The 25,220-nt window shown below is 38.5% G+C and overlaps 2 protein-coding genes across 10 annotated transcripts in view; one reads left to right on the forward strand and one right to left on the reverse strand.

Moving 5' to 3' along the window:
• The first annotated feature begins 7 nt into the window (after window positions 1-7).
• Window positions 8-23,897, forward strand: AP4S1 (adaptor related protein complex 4 subunit sigma 1). The gene is made up of 7 exons (XM_057389703.1): window positions 8-105; window positions 5,220-5,365; window positions 7,061-7,260; window positions 8,651-8,737; window positions 9,098-9,166; window positions 12,213-12,224; window positions 18,942-23,897. The coding sequence occupies exons 3-7, from the start codon at window positions 7,123-7,125 to the stop codon at window positions 19,068-19,070; spliced, it is 435 nt and encodes a 144-aa protein (XP_057245686.1). The 5' UTR covers window positions 8-105; window positions 5,220-5,365; window positions 7,061-7,122; the 3' UTR covers window positions 19,071-23,897.
• HECTD1 (HECT domain E3 ubiquitin protein ligase 1) overlaps window positions 20,820-25,220 on the reverse strand; it is a 60,381-nt gene continuing 55,980 nt past the window's right edge. For all 9 annotated transcript variants that reach the window (XM_057381367.1, XM_057383011.1, XM_057386253.1 and 6 more), the window contains 5 exons: window positions 23,825-23,903; window positions 23,620-23,713; window positions 23,159-23,309; window positions 22,234-22,378; window positions 20,820-21,857 (listed from right to left, as the gene is read on the reverse strand). In XM_057381367.1, the coding sequence (XP_057237350.1) occupies window positions 21,720-21,857; window positions 22,234-22,378; window positions 23,159-23,309; window positions 23,620-23,713; window positions 23,825-23,903 (607 nt within the window). In that variant the 3' untranslated portion in view covers window positions 20,820-21,719. The remainder of the gene's footprint in view (window positions 21,858-22,233; window positions 22,379-23,158; window positions 23,310-23,619; window positions 23,714-23,824; window positions 23,904-25,220) is intronic.

The following is a 25,220-nucleotide window of genomic DNA, read 5'->3' on the forward strand; positions in this document are numbered from 1 at the left end:
CCCACCCGGCCGGGCGGGGAGCGAGCGGCGCCTGCCGGGAAACCGCGGCCTGGCCTCCGCCGCCGCCTCCTGCGGCCCGGCGCGCCTGCGCCTGCGCGGGAGGAGGTGAGCGCGGGGGCCGCGGGACGGGCCCGGGAATGGGAAACGCTTCCCGCGGCGGGGCGGCATCGCGGCATCGCCCCCGCCCAGGGCGGCCCCGGCCGCTCGCTTGGTGTCGGGGCTGGCGGCCTGGGGCCCGGCCGGGCGGGTCCTGTCCGCCCCGGGTGACAGTCGGAAGGGGCGGCGAGGCTCGGGGGTGCTGAACGCCCTGGGAATGCGGCCAGGCCGGGGCCTGCGCCTAAAGCGGCGCGCAGCCTGCGCACCGCGGGTCAAACACTTCAGTTTGTGAGACTCTGCGCGGTTTAATGGTGCGCTGTTTGCCCTACAAAGAGACGGTTTAGAATAGACGTATTAAATTTATGGTATTTTCTGGAAGCCGGCTAATCTCTGGTGATCTCAACGATATGTCAGATGTGATRTGTGTAATGTATTCCCCCCTTGATGAGGAAGACTGCACCATGTTCGCTATTCAAAAGTCTTTCCCACGTGAGAACTGTTTTGCAAAAATTCACAGCTCCATTTTGTCTGGCTCAGTTTTATCAGTGATAGTAATGCAGTGTTTGATGCTGTAGTTTGAATGTGGTGAAATTACCTCGGTTGCAAAACATTACTCTGAACTGCGGTGCTTAAAAATTACTGTCACATCCTATTTCAAATGATCCATAGGTCGCCCAGTTTAACTATGGTAGGTCTTTGGTTTTGCCTCTCTTCAMAATTTTTACTTGCTGTACACTATATGGATCGTTTCCTAAAAAAGGTCCATTCTTTACAGACCTGGAATTCTGTTAATTACTGGAAAAAAAATACTGTTTGTCTCAGTGCTGGTGTTTCCTTTATTTACTAATCTCTCTTTAGGTGTGTATTGATACTTCAGTTAGTTCATCCAGTCCTTCCATTCTTCTCCATTAAATCATTTCCTACTAAAATGTCATTGTACATTTTTCCTGATTCCATACCGATTAGGCAATCTAAATCCAACTCCTTTCCACTTCAACGGATCTCTTTTCATTGTCTACTGACAGTACTACATTGTTAAAAATTGAGACTTAGCTCATAACCAGTTTAACCTTTTGTTTAGCTCCAGTTGTCCAGGACATTCCTCATTCCTGAGTATATGGGAGTTATTACAGTTTAATTCCTTTACTATATTCAACCAGCATTTTGACAACTCAACAGCAAAGGAAAACTTTTTTATTCTTTCCTTCCTCCCTTGACTTCCCTAGATATTTGATGTTGCTTTTTAAAAAATGCCTGTCCTGAAATTGAACAGTTTTATTTTGAAGCCACACAGACATACTTGTTTTATCTTTTTAATGAATTGATATGGGCACAGTAATAAACTAGAATACAAAAATTAATTTTACTGATAAACTTCATGTGGTTTTATTAAAGTCTTGTCCACAGTCAGAACAAAAGTCAAAAGACCAAGGGTTCTGATTGTGTGTGTGCTCTTCATTTGCTATGTGGTTTTGTGCAATAAATCTATAGGAAGTTCAATAAACACATATATAAAAGATACTTGTTCCTGTACTACACCTTCTTGTGCTTCATGCCTCTATCATTTTGCCATTTCTTAATTTGCCTTAATGTTTTCATTCCAGTTTAACCCATTTTGTTCTACATTTGGTGAAGGGCCTAGAGGGGAAGCCATGAGGGAAGCTGCTGAGGCCATTTGGTCTGCTCAGCCTGGAGAGGGGAGACCTCACTGCAGTTACARCTTCCTTGCAAGGGAAAGAGGAGAGGCAGACACTGCTCTCTGTGGTGATCAGTGACAGGACRTTAGGGACCCAGGGGAATGGCCTGAAGCTTTGTCAGGGGATCAGGAAAAGACTCTTCACCCACAGGATGATTGGGCACTGGGACAGGCTCCCCAGGGAAGTAATCACAGCACTAAGATGAGCAAGTGACAGAGTTCAAGAAGCATTTCAATCATAGTTTTGGGCACAGGGTGTGACTATTGGGGCTTTCTGTGCAGGGTCAGGAGTCAGACTCGATCTTTGTGGGTCCCTTCCAATTCAGAGTGTTCTATGAATCTACATGTCATGCGCACATAAAGTGCCATTAGATCTCTGCATCCAGAAAATCAATTCTTTAGAGTTGGACAATGCAGTACATTATTTGCCTGTTGTTCTATCGAACTGATTTTTAATTCTTGGTGAAGCAATTCTGTAAATATGTAGTCATGCATTTCTTCTTTGTAAGATTTGATTTCTTACTTACATTCTAGTTGAGAACCCTAGAATGTTGCAAACTTTTCTTGGAGTGTAACAACTAAAATACTTCTAAGTCTCTAGACACTGACTGGAGTAGTTTTAGTTTGAGAGACATGTCTAGTGTGAATTACAGCTGTACTGCAAGTACAATTCAAACTTAGGCTGTGTTTCTTTTTCTATGTGTCAAAGTATGTATAAATAATGGTGAAATATGTGACAAACTAAATAGAGTGCTTATCTTTATTCCAGAGGAGTAATTAAAATTGTGTTTAAAATATGTCTTATATTACTGCATATAGAATCAGTGGGGTTGGCCTCTCTGGAGACCTAAGATCTTTTTATCTGCAGAACAGGTATTGCAGGCTTTGCCTCTCTGTGAAGTCTCAGCTGTTACCTGAAAAGGGGTGTCACTCAGAGACAAGTCACTTTGAGGTGTCTCATATGGTAATGCAGCCTGCAGAGCTGAGATGTCCTGGAAGCAGCTCCTGAACCATGTCAGCCTGACAGTATGAGTCACACAGGCCAGTCATGATAGGAGTTTTCTCTCATAGATACTTACCTGTGAGAGAAACTTTAATGAGGGTGAGATCTAACACACTGTAACAACTCATATTTAAATMATGGTAGATAAACTGTATGTCATCTGTATGCATGCCAAATTATCCTTACAGAAGAAGAATTTTGCTAGGGAAGTAAAGGAGAGTGCTACTTAGTCACTCCAGAAGGTAGTTTATTTTGAAAGGAAGTTTGCAATTTCCAGACTTTTTACATCTTCCCCAAGTGGTACCTTTTTGTTTATAGGGGGTTCTCATTCAGTGAAAGAGTTCTGTAGGTTGGATATGCAKGACATGCAGGAAGCATATGCCATAGGCTGTTCTGGACAGAACTTCTAACGCATAGTTGACTGGGATGGAGAGAGTTGGACTTGACAGTCTATCAGGATCTCAATAGTCTCTTCCAGTCTTCGGTTCCTAAGCACATTTGTGATGCAGATAGTTGTCCAGTGACCTGGAATGAGGCAGCCTATTCATTTTTGACAAACAGCCTTCAGATAGTAATGTCTTTTCATTACTAAAATGAGCAAAATAATGGCAGAGATATGAAAGGCTTGCATCTTGTCACCAATTCCCTTGAACCATTTGATTCTGCATGYATAAAAGCATCATAATCCGTGTGTATGTGCGTGGATGCACGCAGGCATGTGCGTGAGAATGCTCAGAAAAGCCCATAAGAGTTGTATCGGAAGAAATGTAGCTGGCTTTGTGAGTACTGATTAYTGATCATAAAAGGTAGCTTCTCAAATACATAGAACTTGAAGGAATGGGATTTCTTTACCCATCAACATGCACAGATATGCTTTTTGTTTGTTCGTTATACTTCACAGGTTCTTTTACATGCTATATAAGCAAAACTCATTTTATCATGTTTTCTCTACGTGAAAGCCAAGATGAAAAGAGAAGAAATAAATTTTGGTTGTTAGAAAAAAAACTCAGTCACTTCCCTTTTTTGCCTAAATTGTGCAGCAAATGCTTTTATTACTAGAAGTGATTTTTTTTCAGAATTAGTTCTAAAGGAAATGAAGAACCCCCTTAAGATATTTTTAAGGCTTGCATTATTCTCATAATCAGCTAAGCTTGCATACTTTTTGTAAATTTTTACAAAATTGTTATTTGAATTTGTTAGTTTATTCCAGTTTTTCTGTACAAAACTGTGTGCTTGTGCTGCCATTTATATGAAAAAATTTCTGGTCAAAATTTTGAAAGCTATCTTTGGGGCTGGTGGGAAAATACAGAAATGGCAAACAGAAAGAGTGGACTTCTTTTCTACAGATTGATYACCTGTTCATTATGTGTTCCAAACCTCTGAATAATAGTTGTCTCATAAATTAAGCTAACACTTACGAGTGCTGCTATGGTTCTACCTCTGTTACAACATTATTCTTCTTTTTTTTTTTCTTTCATCTATTCTGGATAAGAGCATTTGTGCAGATTTAAAGAAAAATAATCTGGTCTAAAAATTTTTATCTGTAAAACAATCCAGGCCATTCATAAGGATACATTCAGATAAAATAGTCATAATATCAGAAAGGGATTAACCATGTACAAAGATTAGGTTATTAAAGAAATAATTAGGATTAGGGGCCAATCCTACCATAGGATCATTTTTATCAATTTGTCATATGTTTTGCTGTTATGTATTGTTAAACAGTAACCCAAAGTACAACAGCTCTGTCAGTGCTCCTAAGGTAGTTGTACTGTCCTCCCTGTCCTGTTCTCAAGCCCTTGATACCATTTATGATTAAATTATTRAAATAGCTCAGATGAAAACAGAGATCCATTAATTCTTGTTTCAGCAGTGCCAAACACAAGGATGAAGTGTAAAACTCAGTTGAAAAAAGCTGTTYGCACTGCTGTTACTATCTGGTGTGGACAGACATATATTGCAGTGGGTCTCCTGTGTCCGAGCTTACTTAAAACAATGGGCAGCATTTCTTAGATTGTTTSTTTTTCATGCCACAGCCCTTTCTTAAGTAGCTTTAAAGCTTCAGGTTCATTGTGTTGTGAGATTTGCCCTTGTTAGGGGGCCTCATTCTGAGCTGGAAGGAATCGTTCATTCTKGCCCTTCTTGGAAGGTTTGTATCAAAAAATGACTGCTATCATCTCACTGTTTCAATTTTGTGCTTAAAAGTATTAAGACATCTTTCTGCAACTCTAACTTGAAGCAGCAATTCCAAATAGAATGGGGGCAGGGAAGAGTCACATCCTAAACACAGCAAAGATTGTATGAATGGTAGTCTCCCATTTAGTCATYGTTGTAAGCCTACTTGCCATCCAGTGCTGAAGATCCCATTGTACAAATCTATCTGGGCCTTTTTGTGTTTTAATTACCTGGTTAATTGTTTCTCAGAGATGAACTCATGCTGATTCAGAAGTCCTGGGTGCASTGCACAAGCCACGTGCCTCACAGCAGCAGCACTGACCATCATCCATGACTCTTCTGTCTGAGTGACTCAAGAAGTGCATTCCTGAAGAGACTTCACGTGCCTGGCAGAGGTGAGAAAGCTCTGAGACTGTCATGATTCCAAACAGTTTCTGTTGTCCTGAGGATTGATCCTGAGGATTGATCCTGAACTAGTTATGTGTCACATAGCTAAAAATTAATTATCAGTATCAAGTCAAATTAGTAAGAAGACATTTGAAATTACATACACAAATCTAAACTTTGTAGATGGAGTAAACCAAAGGGCACTGAGAAAAAGAGGGTCRCTTTCTTGGGCTCCAAGGGGTCATAAAATGGGTGCCTTTTCTTTTTGAAAGCAGTGACCACTGTGAATCAGAAGTAAGCAATAATTAATGTTAGCACAATATATTGGGATTTTTTTTTTCATCACTGTCATGRAAGATTTGTATGTTATCGCCCATGGATGGTATATAGCCAGTTTATTCAYGTTGCTGATAGTATGATGCAGCACTTACRCWGCTTGCCTTGTAYTTTTCCCCCCTTTGCCTTTCTGCATTGAGACACTGTTTTTACACAGAGCTACACTGTATTGTTTTGTGGATTCCTGATACATTTTTCCTGTTCAGAYTTTTATCACAGAAGCTGTGAAACCTTAGGTGGTAGTATTTCAACCACCTAAGTTGAATAGGTAAGGGCCAACTGTTCAGAACTGGAATAAAAGAACAACTTTTGTAGTAGTTGCTGTATTTCCARTGCACAAACCTCAAGAATATTTGGGCCAATAAATCAGAGAGTCAGATAGAAAATGTTACAGTGATTGATCTCAGGCATTAAAAAAATAACCCAGAACTTCTGTTTAAAAAAATTACATCTGCAGCTYACCCTATTTTCATGCATTTCAAAACATCAGAGATGTCACTTTTTAAGCAAGCAGATTCTGATATATGCTGTGCTGGTTTTAATACTCTTTTTCACTGTACATTGTATGTGGTATATTTATATCCTACAGCTTATTTTTCAGTGGTGTTGGATGAATTAATATTTACTTAAATTGAGATAAAGCTCTTTGGCGTAATTAACCTGAACAGATTTCTCTTTAGCTATTGAACTAAGCCACATTTAGTTTTCATTAAGTGCAGAATCAACCTTTTGCATCAGTGTGGGAAATTAGACAGGAGAAGATGGATTTCAGTAGCTCCTGGTCCAGCTCAAGATGTGTGTTGATACTGCAGATACCCAGATATTTAGGAGTCTCTCATTCTGCATTAAAGAAATGATCATGTGCTATGGCCCATGCATTTCCCTTTGTCATCTCTCCCTTCAATTTGATATGACAAGGGTATGAAGGTAATTGTTAAATACAAGTTGGGGGGAAAAAATGCTTATAGGCAAATTTCACTCTTAGGAACTGTATTATCATGGTTTGGTATTGGGCAAATTTCTGGTAATGTTCTCAAGCCAGTTAGCATGCAGGAAGAAAATGGTGAATAGATTTATGGTTATGAAGAAGTTTACTCCTCCAATTTCCCAAATCCTATCAAGAAATTAATTTGACTGAAATGTGAAAGCTGTTATTTATTAGATTGTGATTAGTTGTGTAGGGGAAAAAAGGAGTTTTACTATGCAATGCATGCRAAAGATTCAAGATTTTTTTCCAATGTTCCATGTTCTGGCAATCATTTAACAATATATTAATATATATATTATAAATATATGCATATCTGTACTAACTAGCTTTTTGGAAGTCTTTACTCCTGTGTATTACTACTTTTTTTTTCCCCTCACAGAAATACTCTTCCTGATTACTGCACCCAAAATTGAATCTACCACTGAGATCAACAAAAAAGAAATGATAAAATTTTTTCTTATGGTTAACAAACAAGGTCAGACAAGACTGTCCAGGTATTATGAGCATGTAGAAATTAATAAACGTACAATGCTAGAAGCTGAAGTAATCAAAAACTGTCTCTCCCGTTCAAAGGATGAGGTAAGTTTTGTAGGTTTTATTTTATCCACATCTCCCACCTTTCCTATTGTTAATTCTGAAACCTATCAGTTTCCTCTCATTGCAGGTCATTATTTCATTTGTACCCATGAAGGAAAAGATTGAGTTTCTAGGTTATGGGTTCAGTTAGTTGAACTGTTACTCTGTAAATGTTCTTCTGAGGCTTACRGAGATTTTGGAATTGTGTGTATCAGTGTCATGAGGATTCCTCTTGTTTGTTTGAAGAAGCTCAGAAGTCCAGGAAAACCTCATTTCTGTACCAGATCATTGTCTGGTAGAGATGGATGGAGAGCTGTTACTGTTGTTTTGCCAGAAGGTAGAAAGCAGAGAACTGACAGGTCTGAGTTTAAACAAAAAAATAAGAGGATTCCAAATGATGAAAACGTTATGTAAAGCATAGGGGGGCTTGGAAACACAAATTTTTAGGCCTCTATGTTAGACATTTTTATTCAAAAAAAGTGTTTAMATGTTCAGCAAGAAAGTCAGAAAACCCAGAAGCTGGAAAATTTCTTGGATGAAAGTTGAGATTTTCATGGCTGACTTAATTGAACCATTGGTTCTTTAAGAAAAGCACYAAACTTTTGCACATTGACTTGAATTAGAAGAAAAATATGTCTTAGATGGTAAATGAACTTTTTTGGATTGTGTTCTTAAGTCAGCTTCTTTATTTTTCATTAATGATGTGCGTTCTAGCGCTCCTCACATGYTTCATTCTAAGCAACCTCAATAAAAATAGTAGTTCTCATAAAGTACCTTAGTTCGCAGCTTTACAGTGGCTAAAGTAATGAACTTTTTCGCACTGCTCCTGCGAGAACATTTCCGACACAAGCTCCGGCRCAGGAGCTGCCGGCGCTGCTGCTGCGATTTCCGTGACCGAGCAAAATGACACGGAGAGAAAAGGCGGCTGCATCTGTTCTAGCGGCGTGGAACGGCGCCATCTCCTGGCTCCCTCCACTTGGGAAAGACATGTTCATTCCCCGCTGGCTCTGGACGTCTAATATTCTTATTTTTTACGTTAAAATATTGATTTTTTTTAAAAAACAGGAAAAATACATTCAGGTCTCTGTTTGAAAGGGCTTGCAAATTAAAACTATGGGCAAGTATTAGCTGGCTTTATAACCCCAAAGAAGTCACTTCAGTTCTGCATTTCCATTTAAAAATTGGTGGCAAGTTTTTTGTCAGCGGATGGGAAGGGTTGTGTAATAGTTACCGTACTAAATTTCTTTCAAGTAAAATTGATGGATCTTGGGGAATCCATTATTCTCTGTGGGTCTTACAAACCTGAGAGCTCAGGCCCTTAGAGCAATGTGCTTTATAATGTTTTATGCTTAAATAGCAGCTGCTATATTTGACTCGTTTTGATTCTGCCTAGTGCTCTTTCATTGAGTATAAGGACTTCAAGCTGGTGTACCGACAATATGCAGCCCTTTTCATAGTTGTTGGCATTGACCAGACAGAGGTAAGGAATTATATACCCTCTTACAATAAAAGTTTATAGTGATTATCACAGGCCGGAGCTCAAGTCTTCCAGACTTGGATTTCTATTGAAATTTTCCAATGACAATTGCAGAATTTTAAGGAGTAATTGTAAAAAAAAAAAATTAAAACTCAAGCCAAACAAACACCCACCCCCCACCCCCCCTCAGATCTTTATTCATGTGAAGTAAGAGAGCTATAAAAGCAAGTGTGCTATGTTTGACGTCAGTTTTTAGCAGTAAACTGAACTGTTACCATGAGGTAACSACAAACTGAATTAACACAAGGAATACTGTTACATTTTCTAGCTATGGATTTAMTATCTACTTGGTTTTCATTTCAGAATGAGATGGCAGTATATGAACTAATTCACAATTTTGTGGAAGTTTTGGACAAATACTTCAGCAGAGTGGTAAGTGAGACACTGAATCTATTATGAAACATTTTTTCTCTTTCAAAACTTTGGTGAAAGTGTCATTTCAGAGAATAAATCAAAGGAGGAAAATACGGAATACTTTAGAATTTTGAAAACTTCAGCATAAATATGATTACGGTGGGGGAAAGCAGTATGAGTTGATTTTTAAGAAAAGTAAAAGTATGCATGGGTTATAAATCATCAGATAAGGAGTACCAGAAATATTTCTGTTAGAAAAGCATATTCTTATATGCTGTAGGGTTTCTTTGTGTCATGTACTCTTAAATTAGCCATGGGCATTTTGTATGTTTTAAAGAAATAAAGAAGTTTTACTTTGCAGTTCTTAAAATGCAGTTTTTAGCATTACATTCCCCAAATGAACTTCATTTATGATTAAGATGGTGTGAGCATGAAGCAGGGACCTGACATCACTCTCACTGAACAAGATCAGAGGAATGGAGCACAAGAAACCTCAAAAACCAGTCTGTACTTGTAGTCCCCCCATATTGTTGTCAGGCAACAGTGGATATCTGATAAAACAGCTATTATAGAGATAGTAATTTTGTTAAGGATTCAACATCAGACATGGCTCYACTTAAAATGACACTATTCATTTTTGTGGGAGATTTTTTTTCTTACTTGTTTTTAGAAAGGTTGAAAATGCAGCATTATAATGGTGGTTAGAACATTCGCGATTTAATATAGGGTTTGTAATAATCTTGTTACAAAAAAAATAGACTGAATCATACATTGGCACAGTTTCAGTTAACCTTTGCTAAAATGTGTTGGATATTCCTCTCAGAAAAGAGGACTGGATAGTTTCCTCTGTAGTCCATGTACTCGAGGGTATTATATTGGTAACTGTACATGCAAGATATCAGCATGCAGGGGCTGTAACTGCTTTCCCAGTTTTAGAACCATAGCAGGCATGGCAGAGCTCCCTCTGTGAATTCAAGGACATGCTTGAAAAAGTCATCTGCACCCTTCAGTGTTTAGATATTGACAAACCTTTTAGGCTGTTATCTCAAATGACATTGCCCCAGCCCATTGAAACTGCTGGTATTAAGTATATCACTTTCTGACTACACTGAGTTCAGAATTTGTCTCTGAAAATTGCTGATTGCAGTCCTAACCTAAGCAGTGAATGAACAATAAAATTTAGTCACATCTTATTTCTCCGATTGAGCTAATAGTTGCCAACCACCTCTCAAGCTTTTTCTCTTCAATTAAAGCAGCGCAAAAATAGACGTAGCTCTTATACATTTTATATATATATATATATGTAAAATTCTTTGACCACACATATAACCCAGCCACTGGCAGCTGTTAGAAATTTGCTGAGTTCATCATACCAGAGGTTTTTTTTTTTTTATTTTCTGTAGCATTTCAGGTTTGAGACTAGAGGAACCTAAAAGGGAGGTGATAAAATAAATCTCATGTCATTTGGTGGTTCTGGTTTTAATATCATGTAACGTGATAAATGGCAGAAYACTGAAGACAAGGGCTGTAATTCTAGCTGGAGTTTCTGGTAGTAACCCCAAGCAAGAAAGTATAAATCTGTACTTTTACAGATTAATGTTTAGGATCTGCAGAATTTCAGCAGAATCCCACAATATGATCATGTCAATGGAGACAGAACTCTGGGAAATAAGAGAACATCTGTCCCACTCTAGAAGGACATTTTGMCATCTATTATTTTTAGACTTGAGAGCTTTAAACATTCTCACATACTCTATTTTTATCTAATGGAGTTCACAGAGCTTGAATGATATGAGAACAAACATTAATGTAATTAGGGGGAAAGCTTTCAAAGTTGCTTGTGAGATGTAATTCTGAGTCCCCTCCACTTTTATATGGCTACCCAGGAAAAATTCTGGATACTGTTCAGAATTCCAATGTCTCCATCTACTTTTTAATGCTGAGAAAACTTAAACTGATCAGGCACTTAAAACGCAATTTTTTGTGATGCATTAAAAACTTCTAATTGAAGAATAGCAGAGTCATTCAGCAGAGGCCTATAGACTAGAACTAGTCCAGTTTAGATCATCTTTAGACTACAAGTAGTAGCAATTTTGCCAATAAAAACTTACCAGCTTTACTCTGCCTTAAAACTAGTTTAAAACCATGAATGAAAAACATGTTATCAAACTAAATGCTCTAGGTAGCAGATAAAGATTTCCTCTTTYAGTGGAGACTGGGGAGTCTCCACCCAGCTGTGTAAGATCTTAAGTGCTTAATTGTTTCTAAGTTTAGTTATTTAACTGAGGCACCTAAGTTAGAAATCTGGTCATCCTAAGCTCCCATTACTGACAGTGGAGACCGATGAGTATCTCGAGAAAGTGAGTCATGCCTCAAGTGTGCCGAGTCAACTGGTGAAGATCCCCATCTCTTTTACTGACTGCAGGGAGATCCACGAGGACTTCTAATTCAGACATTTCGGTTAAATGAATAATACTGCTTGGCATAAAGCCAAAAATAGAAGGGAAATGATGACCATATGAAGAATTGTGTTGCTGGGGCTGGAGAATACTTCGAAGTGCTAAGGGTCCAAAGCTTGGAGTTGACTCGCCTTTCCTAATACATGCAGCCATTACCACAGCAATGGTTGTATACAGTCTTTAGATTTTGCTGTTGAAACTATTTGCAGTGACAATTTTAACTGTGTAAACTTGGCATTAAGATCCTGGTTTTGCACAAGGARGAAGAGAGAATATAGGGCTGATTTTCTACCCACTCACTCAAATGGYACTGCCCATATCCAAATTGTTACTTGTGGGTGAAAAAACTTGTGGGTTTTTTTCTGAGCAAAGCATTAGCTTTGATTACACAGTCAGGTAACATGTAAAGCAAAGCAGTGTTACAGGAAAGAGCATATAATTGTCCAGTCCAGAACAGAAATCTGAACCATTCTAGAATTTYCTCTTGTTATTTTGAAGATTTTCTTTATCCTTTGAAGGGATGTGTAGTGTTTAACAATTATGAGATGAAATCATCTGAGATAACAGATCAAACTGTAACTAATGGCTATCTCTTTTCCTTGCAGAGTGAATTAGATGTATCCTTTTCAGTATCAGAAATCCATTTGTCTATTGCTTTTAGGTGTATGTTCCAGTTCATACTGTCTTCATAGCACTGACTTTCAGTCAAGTCAAGCTAAAGTTTCACCAGTTTTGYACTTGGAGTAAGTAGCACCATTCTGGCACCTTTCTGAAAGCATAGCTGATGTTCACATGGGTCACCTATTTAAATCCTCCATTGTTAAGATAAGCCTTGTTCCATTCAAAGCAACACACAGAGAGCTGCTTTGAGAGAACTAAGTACATGAAAAGTAAAATTCATGGGGAACTTTCAGGCTTAACTAATTACCAGCACCCGCAAGTTCATTCCAGCCTGTGCTGATACTGGAGATTGCCCCAACGCAGGTGTAGTGCCAGCCCTAGGTTTTGTTAAAACTTTTGAGTATCCCATGGGCCTGCTTCTCAAGCTTGTCCAGCTCTTCTGGATGGCATCCTGTCCTTAGTCTGCACTGTTTGGAGAARCTGTTGCATTATATGCCAACACTAACGTTGGCAATGGGTGCAGTACCGTGTCTGAATRATTCCTGTGGAAATTCTTCTATGTGGGTTTCATCTGCCTGATGGTGTGAATATAAACATTTGGAAAATAGGMGTGTGCATTACAAAGTTACTTGGTCATAGTGGAAAAACTACTGGAAAAGCTCATGTCTGATATTTCTGTTCTTAACAAATATGAAATGTGAATGAAGTACATAACTTTAGCATTCAGAAGTGCACTTTTCTATGATAGATGTTTCAGGAACAATTTTACAATAAAGCATTTTATTTCTATATATGTACTAAATAATTCTCCCATTTAGGAAGAACTTTTCTTAAGTGGAAAGGCTACCTAAAATAGTCGAAATGAARTGAGATACCCTTTCTATTAAATGTAAACTAGAGGGGTAACTATGAAGAAGTGGGTTGTTCAGGACTGTATTTTTGACAACAGCTCAAATAGCTGACTCAGAAGAACAAGCTGGACAAGTGCCTTAGCTATTACTGTAGTGCAAGAAATAAACCRTCAATCTGCTTTTCATAATGCGTAAGRAAATATSCTCCCCTGCGATAAAACCATTGCCTTTGCCAAATGTCTCACAGTAATTCTTGTGCTCAGTACAGTTAGCTTGGATGCAAAATATCTGACAGAGAAGGTACCATCTGATGGTCTGCAACAGTGAGCACCAAGTATCTTGGTTTATAGAGTATCTTGCAGGAGACTTACAWYTTCCTGACTCTGTGCTATTATTTTTGTGTACAGATCCATAGGAAGTTTATTTTAAATGTGATAGTGGCTATTCTATRTAGCCAGTAGTGTTTACTAACATGAAAAAAATAGCAGGAAATGACATGAAATCAAAACCTATTTAAAATAGACCATAATTACTAAGGCTAKTCAGCCATGCAGAGAGAAAAGCCCAGTCAAATCCAAAGGCTGAGACTATGACACAATTCAGATGTCCCTGGAGCTCACACCAAGCCTTCAGCATGTGCACTGGATCTCGCAGCCGCCAGACATAGTGTGTTACCGCAGCATTCCTGGCAAGCTCCAGGTTGCATTCCTCTGCAGCTCCAGCTGAGGCAGAACTCCAGCTTTCATTTAGGTGTACACCTGAATTCATTCAGGGCATCCACATTGTAGCTCATGTCATGGTCTGTCTGGAGTCAGATGTCAGATGCCTTGGGCACAAGGCAGGGACTGGGTCTGATCTGAATCCTTCCCAACAGGATTTATACATCATGTTGATATGTACGATGTAGGCACGTATGATGCTCAGCAATGCAGGAACAGTTGCACAGTTCTCTCATGTATACTGCAGAAATGAACACRGATTAGCTACTGGCCAACTAAATATGTGAGAATAGCCAGCTTATACAGAAGCTTTCATGTGTGAATTGTGAATCACTTAGCCATTATATGATGTCCACTTTCATTTTGAGAGTCAGTTGCACACTTAAGAGTACCAATGCCGAATGACATAACAGTCCTAAAGTTTCTGGATTGTTTTTAAAATATCAGTAACTAGTGTTGTTGAGCCAGTTGAATGGATAAGTACTGAAATTGTCCTATGGGTGTTGTGTCCTAACGTGTTAATAGCACTGGATAAGCCTCACTTTGTCTATAATATAAGGTGGCAGGGTTTTCTGCAGTGCTAAACTCCAGCTGGAGTGGTGTAGGAGCTACTTTCTTGCTATGATTAAGACAAAAGGGACTACAAAAACACAAGTGTTAGGACAGCAACTTTATGGGKAACAAAACACAGTGAGTATGACAGTTTCTAAAATTACTAATGGTAACTTTTCTATTGCTTGAACTGAAGCAAAGCTTACTTGAAGACACATTATTCACTTCCAGAAGAAACAGATACTTATGCTCCCCTTGTGGGAAGGGATGGGGTGACAGAGTGCTCTAGGATTAAGGATCTGAAGATGTTGCTTTGATCCAAAAAAGCCATTACATTCCATTACAAGTAGCTGCTGCTGCCCCTCCTAGGCTAGATAAGAAGCTTTGATATGGGGAATGCTTATGTGAATCAGCTGTATTCTTCAGTTCCCCATGGGATAACACTGAGAATACAGTGCATTTAAGGAGTGAGAAAATTGAATGATGAATTTATTCTGAGAATTTATTATGATGTATTTCAGTTTGCACTGTAGCATAAGTGGATGAAATAGCAACCTAGAAGGACTAGCCTAAAATTAGCTTAGTTGTTCTAGAATTTTACAGAACTTGAAGGCACCTTTGTCTCCTATTTAATGTCAGCCTAGTCATTTGAAGAAGAAACGGTCAGAAATTTCATGGGTTTCAGTGCCTTAAACGTGCCTGCCATTAAATAGCCTGAAAATTGTTGAATGTCAACATCAGCAAAGGTAAGTAATAATGTGTGAGTCTAGACTAAAGAAGCAACTCCAACTAATGTCTAGTTAAAAATGAATTTACAGGATGAAAATCAAGGGCATGTAGTGCTGTATATTCAGTAGCAAACCATCTGCCCCATATGTACCTGTGCTGTAATCTACAAAGCCTTTGTGCTCCTAGGTGTGTTCCATGATCACAAGGTGCACTTTATCATCTCTTAAGCCTGGACACACCCTTAAATTACTTACCTGGAAAATCCCGAGATCTCATAAAATGCCTCTATATGAAGAAATTATTTATTACATGCAAGTCCTAAATGTGCTTTTTCCTCCTCTTTCCTTCCTCTCTCCCCTGCTCAATTGTCTGTATGTTTTGGGAGACACAATACTTGTGTCACATTTACCTCCTCTCAGTGTGCATGTGCCATAAAAACTCTTGGGCAGCAGAACGTACCATTAATGTCTTTAAGAAGGGTAGCTCTTGAAGTTACCAAAAGCCAGCATAACATTTGTAGGTACAAATTGTGTAGGTACCATTTACTTCTGCTGCTTAGTACACAGCTGCTGCAGCATTKCCAGAAATCGGGAAGCCAAAGCCAGGGAGGGCTCAATTTTGCCCAGGCTGGCATGCAGAGATTAACACATTTTCTTCTGCTTGTTTAAAAATTTCTGTTGGCCTCCACATGGATCTATTGAAAGTCCCTTAATCCCTTTTTTGTGGGCAGCCAGGATTCTCACTGGAAGCAGGACCTTAACGACAGCTCTGGGTGGAGCACAGGGCAGTGCAAGCACTACATACAGCTTTTTCCTGTTGCCAGCTGCTCAAACTGGTTTGCCTTGCTGCTTTCAGTTGGGTGTGGATCTATAACCTCAGGGCTTTAAACCTTGAAATTTGGGGTCACTTGCCAAAYAAGTGACAGGTGGGGAGGATGAGCCATACTAATCATCATAATACATATCCCTTCCTGGGCAGGGCATTCAAACATGAAGGGCTGAACTGTGTTGGGCAAGATGTAACCATGGAACATAGGTGAAATTTACAGGAAGRGGAAAAGAGTCACACTTGCTCCCTGTATAATCCAGTTTTTTGCCAAGAACAGTGTGGTAAAGGGAAGTGGGGTTGAGGGTAGAGGTTAAAGAATGCTTCGGGACCTTCCAAAATCAAGTTGATAGATGTTTCCAGAATGGTATTAGTATCCCCAATCAAACTGCAGATGAAATTACTGTTTCTGGAATGATGACTGTGAGATTACCACATTAGRGATTGACAGAAATCATACCACTTCTCCGCAATGGAGTAGTCCCATTTGGAAATAACCTGGARTGGCCTGCAGGGGAATTGACATCTCATTGAACCACACTGGGTTYGAGTGGAACACTCAGATTCTTATTGGCAGGGTGCAGTTTTCCTGTGACATGGTATTGGCTCTTCTGGAAATACAGCAGGGGAAAAAGCAGCACTAGAGGTGATTTAAATGCTGGCTTAAACAGGATGATGCAGAAAAATAAGATGGGAGTGGCAGGTTGCTGCATCGTCACTGAKGCTGGTTGATTAAGTCATCTGGGTTTCAAATGCTTGGAACTGTTATAGGAAAAGGAAGGTCTGGACTCTGCCATGGGAACTGGGGCAATGTGAATCAGTGGTAGAGTGTAAAAATTAAAAGCCTGGAGGAGCTGGCTTTCTCACTTGTTCAAACTTGAATGGAATGTTATCTAACTTCCTTAACAGATCCTGTAGCCTAGTGCAGAGCAGTGCCAGASGTGAACTAAGCTGTCTCTCTAAAAATTCTCACATTACTGGAATAAAAAATGCTAACTTCTCAGATTAAAATATTTCTGTAAAGGTTGATTTACTYAATAAGTTTATCAAAGCAAGAAATTTGTTTTCAATCTTTAAACTGCCAAGCCAAGTAAAGCTAYCACCTTTGTCTCTGGCACCACAGAAACAGTGACTTTTTGAAATTGTAAGGACAGCTCTGCTCCCRGGTATTAAAAGGCATGACTCTTATTTTTAGAAACAATGCAGGCCTGTGGTGAGATTCAGGAATAAGTCTGGTATATAAAATATAATTTAGAATTAAATTAGGTGGTTAAGTTTAGGTTAGCAAATTAGAAGCTCTCTGATGAACCATGGGCAGCCCCAAGGCCCTGTTGACAGTTATAGTTCCTCATATAGYAGTAACTAGTAAAAAAGTTATTTGGGGACTTGAATGCTGCTCCTACACATACCTGGACATGCTGTGCTCTAGGTCAAGCAGAATGCTTCTGCTGGAGCAGTGAYACAATTGTTTCCCCTTCTGCACAAACACACAGCAGCACCGAGTTCAGCCCAGAGCATTCATGGCAAGGACGAACAAATATACCCAGATATGTGCTTCCTGAGCTGTTGTCATTGGCAGTTCAGTACTCACACTGCTCCTGTTCTTTGGCAGAGCAGCGTGGCTGACTGCCAAAGTCAGATCCACTGGCACTCACCAGACAGAACAATCTTCTTCAATGCCTGAGTCATGTTCACAAAATAAGATTGGTATTCTATCACGTTAAGGAGAAGAAAGTGTTGATTCCTTCAAAAACCTGATTCTTGCAACTCCACTGATTAGCAGGGAAATCCTACATAAATACAAGAACTAGAGCAAAACCAGGCTGTCTTTCTGAGTTCAATCCATAGTGYCATAAATAGCACAATGGTCAGGCAGAGAGGGCACTCAAGACTCGTATCAAAGTGCGGTAAAAGTATTGAGAGATGTATTTAGAAGTTATTGTATGAAGTCTTGCTAGCTCCACTGYAGTAGTCCTCAATACACAAGATTTAGAAGGTAGAAAATGAAGGCAAAGCAGATCTGSTGTGCACAGCACAGAACACATGTAAAGAGCAGCAACAGGTGGAGAGTAAGGCAGATAAAGGGTTATTCATGCTCTGTATATGTATRTCAGTGAGGCATAACAGATGCACCCAGCAGGCTGCTTTGCTGTGCCCGTTTCCATTTCAGGTTCTGGTGATAAATGGCAACATCCGAGTCTTTTTTCACTGCATAACCCTTGGCAGTTGTTCAGCGAATGCAGTGAACACCCGTCTGCATGTGTGCACTCACGTGTCATGAATGCCCACCACTTCATAGCCCAGTAAGGTCTCTCATCGCTTTTTTTGAGACAGATAGATAACCTTAAGGAAAGACAAATTTCATATATCACGACTATATGAATTCATGTTGCTCCAGATCATTTTCCTTTAGGTGAATATTAGAGATTGTAAATATATTTTCTAAAGTATTTACAATAGGAACCATTTATTTCATTTTAGTCTTCTTTATGAGATTTACGGCTAAATGAATGACTCGACTTTATGTATCAGCATATTCCTCTTAAGCTATTTCCAAGCAAATCAAATACTGTTAGTAACTTAGTGTACAGAAATTTTGAGAATGTAGTTTTTAAGAATTTGGCAATTAGTCTTCTTGGAAGAATGCAGAATTTTTGCATCTTCACATTCAAGGTTGTTACCCCTTGATAATATTTTAAATCTGAACAATACATGGTACTCAGGCAGACAGTAAAATTAACCAGCTACATCTATGTTTAAGTTTACCTGCCTTTTGCTACTATGTACTACTACTATATTCCAGGACAGGATACTGCTGGGACTTAAACTTCTCCACTTTTGACCACTCTGTGATCAGAAAGAAGTGTCAGTCAAACTGTTTCCCTAGCCTTATTAAAATAATAGTAAATGTACTAGAATAAATTAAGAAATACCTATTTTTGTGAATTTTTTATTAAATACTTATGTGTCTGCCTAAGATTTTTTCCTGAATTATCTTCACATTGTTCAAAATACACTTAACTTGGAATGTTTCTAGATCATGTTCAATTTGGACAGAGTGCACATAATTTTGGATGAAATGGTGCTAAACGGTTGCATCGTGGAAACAAACCGGAACAGAATTCTTGCCCCTCTGTTTGTGCTTGACAAAGTGGCAGAAAGCTAGGAAGATGCAAGACTAAGGCATTTTACAAAAGACAGCAAAAGCATCAAGAATCTACTGATAGCAGTTTTCTGATGTTGCTGACTCATGCAATATTCAGATTGCAAGACTGACTCATGCAATATTCAAATTAAGTGGCAAATGTTTTCCATTTCTCTTACACTGAATGTACCTAAAGGGAAACAGACAGTTAAACCATGGGGATGCATTCAGATGTGGCTTTACTGACACAGTAGAAATCTTCCTAGAATGGCTGGCAATTTTAAAACATTTCGAGGACAAAGACATGGAAACGTACCATGATTGAGTTGATATAACTTTGAAAGTAGTATCATGCCAGACCTAGGAGACAAAACACATAGAAATATAAATTTAAACTGAGTTTCAGTCATTCCCTTAAGCACCAACTTGATTTTTTTTAAACTACATTCATCCTTCATCAAAAAGTTTGTTTCCTTCCCTTTGCCATCCAAGTAATGGACACAGAAGAAAGTASAGATGTGTATTTTGTATTTCTGCATACTGTGCAAGTTGTAACTGGAATTATTTAGCACTTAAATATTTTAATATTAATAAAATATCATTAAAATTGGAAGTTTTAATACTCTTTGATCATGTTCACTTCATATATTACACATCTTTTCGGTTTTGGCACACCAGTGTATTTTTTTTCTTTTGTATATGCTATGCATGCATCAAGTTTGAAACCCTTATAGAAACTGAGTAATAAAAGATACACAAGTTCCTCAGCACCAGGTAAATACCAAATTAAATCTCCCTTCTTGAGGAGGCAGCTGTAGCTACACCAAGTTGCACTCCCAGGCACACACAGCATGCTGATYCACACTTGCACACTACTCCGTAAATCAGGGCAGCGTGAGCAATCTGASCTTCCTTCCACTTAACTTTCTAGAACTAAGTTATCTGGCTCCTTCTTCTTAATCTCCAGCCCAACCCTAGATACAACCTGATACTGAACAAGCATATTCTATGTGAGCTCTATGTGTGAAAGCAAGTACTGGTCACATAAATACCACCCAGAAAGCAGGATCTAAGGAGCAAAGAGTGTTGTGTATGAAAATAATCCACGGGGCTTTCACACAGTAACATGTTTATCAAAACAATATGATGTTGGGTTTGGAGCAGAGTTCCATAAACATGGACATAGGTGTTTGAAGCACGGCAGGCACAGGAGTGGGCGGGATGGGGGATATTCCCTTCCAATTCTCCATTAGGGAATCTTTACAACACAATGCTGTAAAGTCCTACAAATAATGCAATGAAAAGAAAACTGCCATCAACCTGATGTATAGGCAGTCTTTTGGCAAGCCCCTCTCAGCAGGCCCGAGAAAAGGTTGTTACCAAAGAGAACTGGCACAAAGCAAAACTTATTACATAGATTGAACTACCATAGTTGTTTTTTTTCTGGCATGGAGTACTTAAATATCTCTCAAGACACAGTGTCATCTTGCTTTATCTTACTGTAACCCACTTTTTACCAATAAATATCATGTGCTAAAACCAAGACAGTCACTCCATCTCAAGTAAATGTGAATCAGCTCTATCATCTGACCCAGMTTTTAGTCCAATGTAATAAAGAGCTATAGTCCTAGGTCACATGAAGAGCACCAAAATCTGCCACACGCAGGTTATCACTGCCAGGCTCATTTTTAGAAGYTGCACTAATTCTGAAAAGATTTGAACACAGAGATGAATTTGTGAGATCAGTAGTTCCTTTATGTAGTTCTTTTAAACCTTTAAAAAAGCATGGCACATTGTTCAGAACACGTACAGAGATTTAATAAGTACTAATGAAGTATTCAGAAGAGACATTTTTATATGTTGCAAACATTTTAATGATTACTTTTGAGCTTACACATTGGGTGTTTCTTTTTTTTAAACTTCAAACTGCAACAAGTTAAATAAATGTTTATAATATACAAAGAAAATACAACCAAAAGTAAAACTTGCTTTAAGTGTGCCTTGCACTAGGAACCAGTGTTTTTTAATAGCTTTATTGTTGAGCTGCACAAACACACTTAAGGATTTGATCTTTATAGCCGGGCATTTGAGAAATCAAAATATATTCCCACTTGAAAGAAAAAGAAGAAAAAAAAATGGTTGTGCATGATTATACGCAAAAACCCACTAAAATACTCCAATAGTGCAGGCACCATTAAAAAAGAAAAGGCTGGAGATGCCCATTTAAGTCTAAATTTTAAAGGAAGCAAGTTTCTGACCAGTTAGCTTAAAGCCAGCAAAACAGGGATCAGTGATGGCAACTGTAGTGTACAGGGTATTAAAAGACAAACTTTACACAATACACTGTTAGAAATTTGTATCAGTGAACACTGAAAATCTGATGATCTGTTCTTTGGAACAGTCAAACAGAAACACCTTAATTTCCAGTTGTGCAAGCCCTTGAAGCATCACACAGTGTTCTGTGCCAATTTCTTGCTGGCTGTGTAGTTACAAGGATTTATTTTGTCATTAGCAGCTAACAAACATTCCACATTTTCCTAAAGCCTCACAGGTGAAAAAAAGGCAAGTCTCATCAGAGCACAGCGTGGAGATCATATTTTTTGCACACAAACACAAGAGGCTTCGCTAGTATCAAAAAACACTTTCATGTCCCAGGCTGCAGTCAGCGGCTCAGTTGAGATGGAAGCCTTTCTCCATGGTAGCAGCTAGCAGACGCTCCCTCATAATCTCCTCGGAAGAATACTCAGGCAACTTTAGGTAATGCACACATGTATTCACAGATGGATAACTTGCATCTGTAGCATCAACCTGAGGGAAGAAAAAGAATCTTTATTGCAGTTGTTCACAGCACTTGGTATGGAAGTTAGAAGTTGTATAATTTATGGCATTTACTGCATACATAACATCAGTTGTCAAGAAGCAGTAGCATCAGCAAAGCTATATGCCAATTTATGAATATATTTGCTTTATATGTAGATTAAAACTTTAATATTTCAATATAAATATATGAAAWATATATATATGGTATCAGAGAACAGACCTGAAACAAGAGGTTAGTACTGAAAGCTTAGCATAGTGCCATAAATAAAAATAACTAAAATAAAAACCATCATTGTTAACATAGAAACTCTTCCATTGCAAAGCCAAAGCAGGTGGTTTAAAGGGCAAGCGGGACAAGCCGTACCTTGCGCACAACAGTGAGCCGGGGATGGAGGTTTGCCAGTCCTCCTGGTGGGAGTGTTGAACAGCCAGTGGTGAACTGGAGAAAAGCTTTCCTCTCATCCGAAGACATACCACATAAGACTCTCACAAATCGAAGGAATCCAGGGCTTAAAATATATTAAAATAATTAGTTCCGATAACGCTTAAAGAGAGTAGGGGCCTTTTTAAAATTTCTCTTAATTTGACACAGTAGAATTATGATCTTTAGTCATGTTTAAGCAGACATTTTAAGRTTCTGGGGCCTGTTAAATATTAAGAATAAAATATCTTGAAAAAATTATTCTTTAATCTCCTTGCAGAGTATTACACAGAAAAATGTAGGTAYGTACTTAGCTTGGGATGTTACTTGGGTATCTTGCATTTGAATGCATATGACTGGGTTGAGAAGTAGAGCTCAAACATTTCAGCAGGCTTATTCTAACAYAATTCCAGAAGTAATTTGTATCTTACTGCTACCAACCATGACAAGCAGCAAAAACAAATAGCTTAGGATAGTACAATTGCTTTTTTAACTAACTTTAAGACAAAGAAATAAGAAATATGGGCAAAGTAACAACTGTATGCAATTGGGAAAACCTTATTATCTACTATCAAACATGAGAATAAAAACTCTAAAATGCTATTTTTAGTAGTCTGTATTAGTTGTCATTATRTTTTCACTAGTTACTGGTATTTGAGTAATTTATCTCCTCTCATCACAGAACTACCAAGYACCTTCTAAGCTATCTGCTGTAACATACATGGTTATTTCATGCAGTTTTATACCTTCTCTTCAGTAACCACCAATTTCATCCAATTTGGCATCTTCATCTACTGAACATTCTGGACATTCTGTCACTTAAMGTTATCTTTTAGCTACTTTTTAAAATCACTCAGAATAAAAGTACCTATCTCTTGTATATCCCAGTTTGGGTTCGGTGTAATTGATGATATCCTCAGCTGCCCAAGAAGGCGATTGATTTCCACAAAGAATCATCTGAACCTCTTCATGGCTGAAGGAACTCAGCTTCTCCATTGGAAAGACTCTGTTGAAGCCATCTTTAATTTACACAAGATACAGTTATAAACATGAATCCAGATAACGTTTATAAAAGTCTCAGCATTCTAATTCATATTTTAGTCAAACCAGAATCAATCCATAGTTTCTTAATCAAGGTAAATGGAACCTCTTCACAATTAAAAACCAGCATAATTAATGCAAAGATATTCTGAAATTAGTATCTTACCTATTGCATTCTTAATTAAAAAGTTTATTTTTGAAAGCCATTCTATGTCACCACTTTAAATCAGCACACCCTAAACATCCATTATTCTACCTAACTGCATTTGTTGTTATACTTAAAATTACCTCTGAAGGCTTCCATTTGTTTCTGTATTCCAGTATGCATGCAGAAGTCAAACATGAGATCTACATACTCCTCTGCATTATCCATTGTCACAGTCTGCAAAGAYAGTAGATAAATACTGTAAGAATTCACTGTTCATGAAAGTTATTGTTCAGAGAATAAAAATTTAACTGCTGGTTAAATTGTAAAGGTAGATTGTTTCCTTACCTCATCTTCACCGCCTGGTTTAAGATCCACAGCTGTAAACCCATATACTTTGGATGAAGGGCAAAACTGAAAATTTAAACTTCAAAATACAAAGACAGTTAATAASAGCAAACAAGTTTACTACTGCTTTTGTAAATACACCAAATTTACAACCTGCACCTGTCACACCCAATAGATTGCAAACCATTGTTAATGGATCACTTTGTACCAATGTTCATGCTTATGTAAAAGTACAGAACTAAAAGTAGTAGTGGACTACACAGATATGTGTTTCAAATATATGGAATGCAAATGCATATAGGCACCCTCTACTTATTTGGATTTGATAATCATTGAAAATTCCATACATTTTGATATCTTTAAACTGTAAGCTTCAAAACTACTCAAACCATTTAATTCAGTTCACAAATTTAAAAAAAATTCCCAGCAAAAACAATTATGGAGCTCCATTACCTATTACGCATTTAAGTCCTTCAACAGTGCTACTTGCTTTCTCTCCATAACAAGCCAGGCTAAACCCACAAGCCCTTTAAGGACAGAAGGCTATTACATATAAAGATCATTGATAGGAGAGCTACAAAGATGGGGAAGGGTCTAAAGAAGAAGCCATACAAATGGCTGAGTCACTTGGTCTGTTCAGCGTGAAGGAAACTGAGGGAAGACCTCGTTGCAGTCACAACTTCCTCATGAGGGGAAGAGGAGGAGCAGGCACTGATCTCTGCTCTGCGGTGACCAGGGACAGGACCCGAGGGAATGGGTTGAAACTGTGTCAGTGAGATTTAGGTTGGATATTAGAAAAAGGTTCTGCACCCAGAGGGTGGCTGGGCACTGGAACAGGCTCCCCAGGGAAGTGGTCACAGACCAGCCTGATAGAGTTCAGTAAGTGTTTGGACAACGCTGTCAGGAACAGTGTCAGGAACTCTTGCAGATCTGTGCAGACTGATCCTTGGGGGTTCCTTCCAGCTCAGGACAGTCTATGATTCCAAGGCCATAAGCAATTACTAAACTCTGACACTACACAAGTTTTGTGGCACAATACAATTATAACAAATAACCCATAAGATCAATGGTAGAAAAAACTACTGTTTCAAAGGAAAGACTTAAAACTAGAGAGGATGACATCCTGGCATGGATAACATTTGCGAAAAGTTAACACGTGATCTGTTTAACATGGATTTAAACACTGCACTAGGAACACAATCTGAAATGTAAATCTGTCCTCTTTAAAAGCTCTCAAAGATAATCATTTCAGGTTATCACAGCAAAGAAATTATTGAATCATCCTTTTCTTAAAGGTGTGATTTTACAAATATTTGTGTTTACAAGTTTCCAGATCACTGCAGTGTAGTCACATTTAAGATTAGCAAACTGAGCAAGTAAGAAAAGAAAGTCCTCC

Source organism: Malurus melanocephalus, unplaced genomic scaffold (genome assembly GCF_030028575.1).
Source record: "Malurus melanocephalus ecotype Western Australia unplaced genomic scaffold, MMel_1.1 scaffold_0, whole genome shotgun sequence".
Lineage (NCBI taxonomy): Eukaryota > Metazoa > Chordata > Aves > Passeriformes > Maluridae > Malurus > Malurus melanocephalus.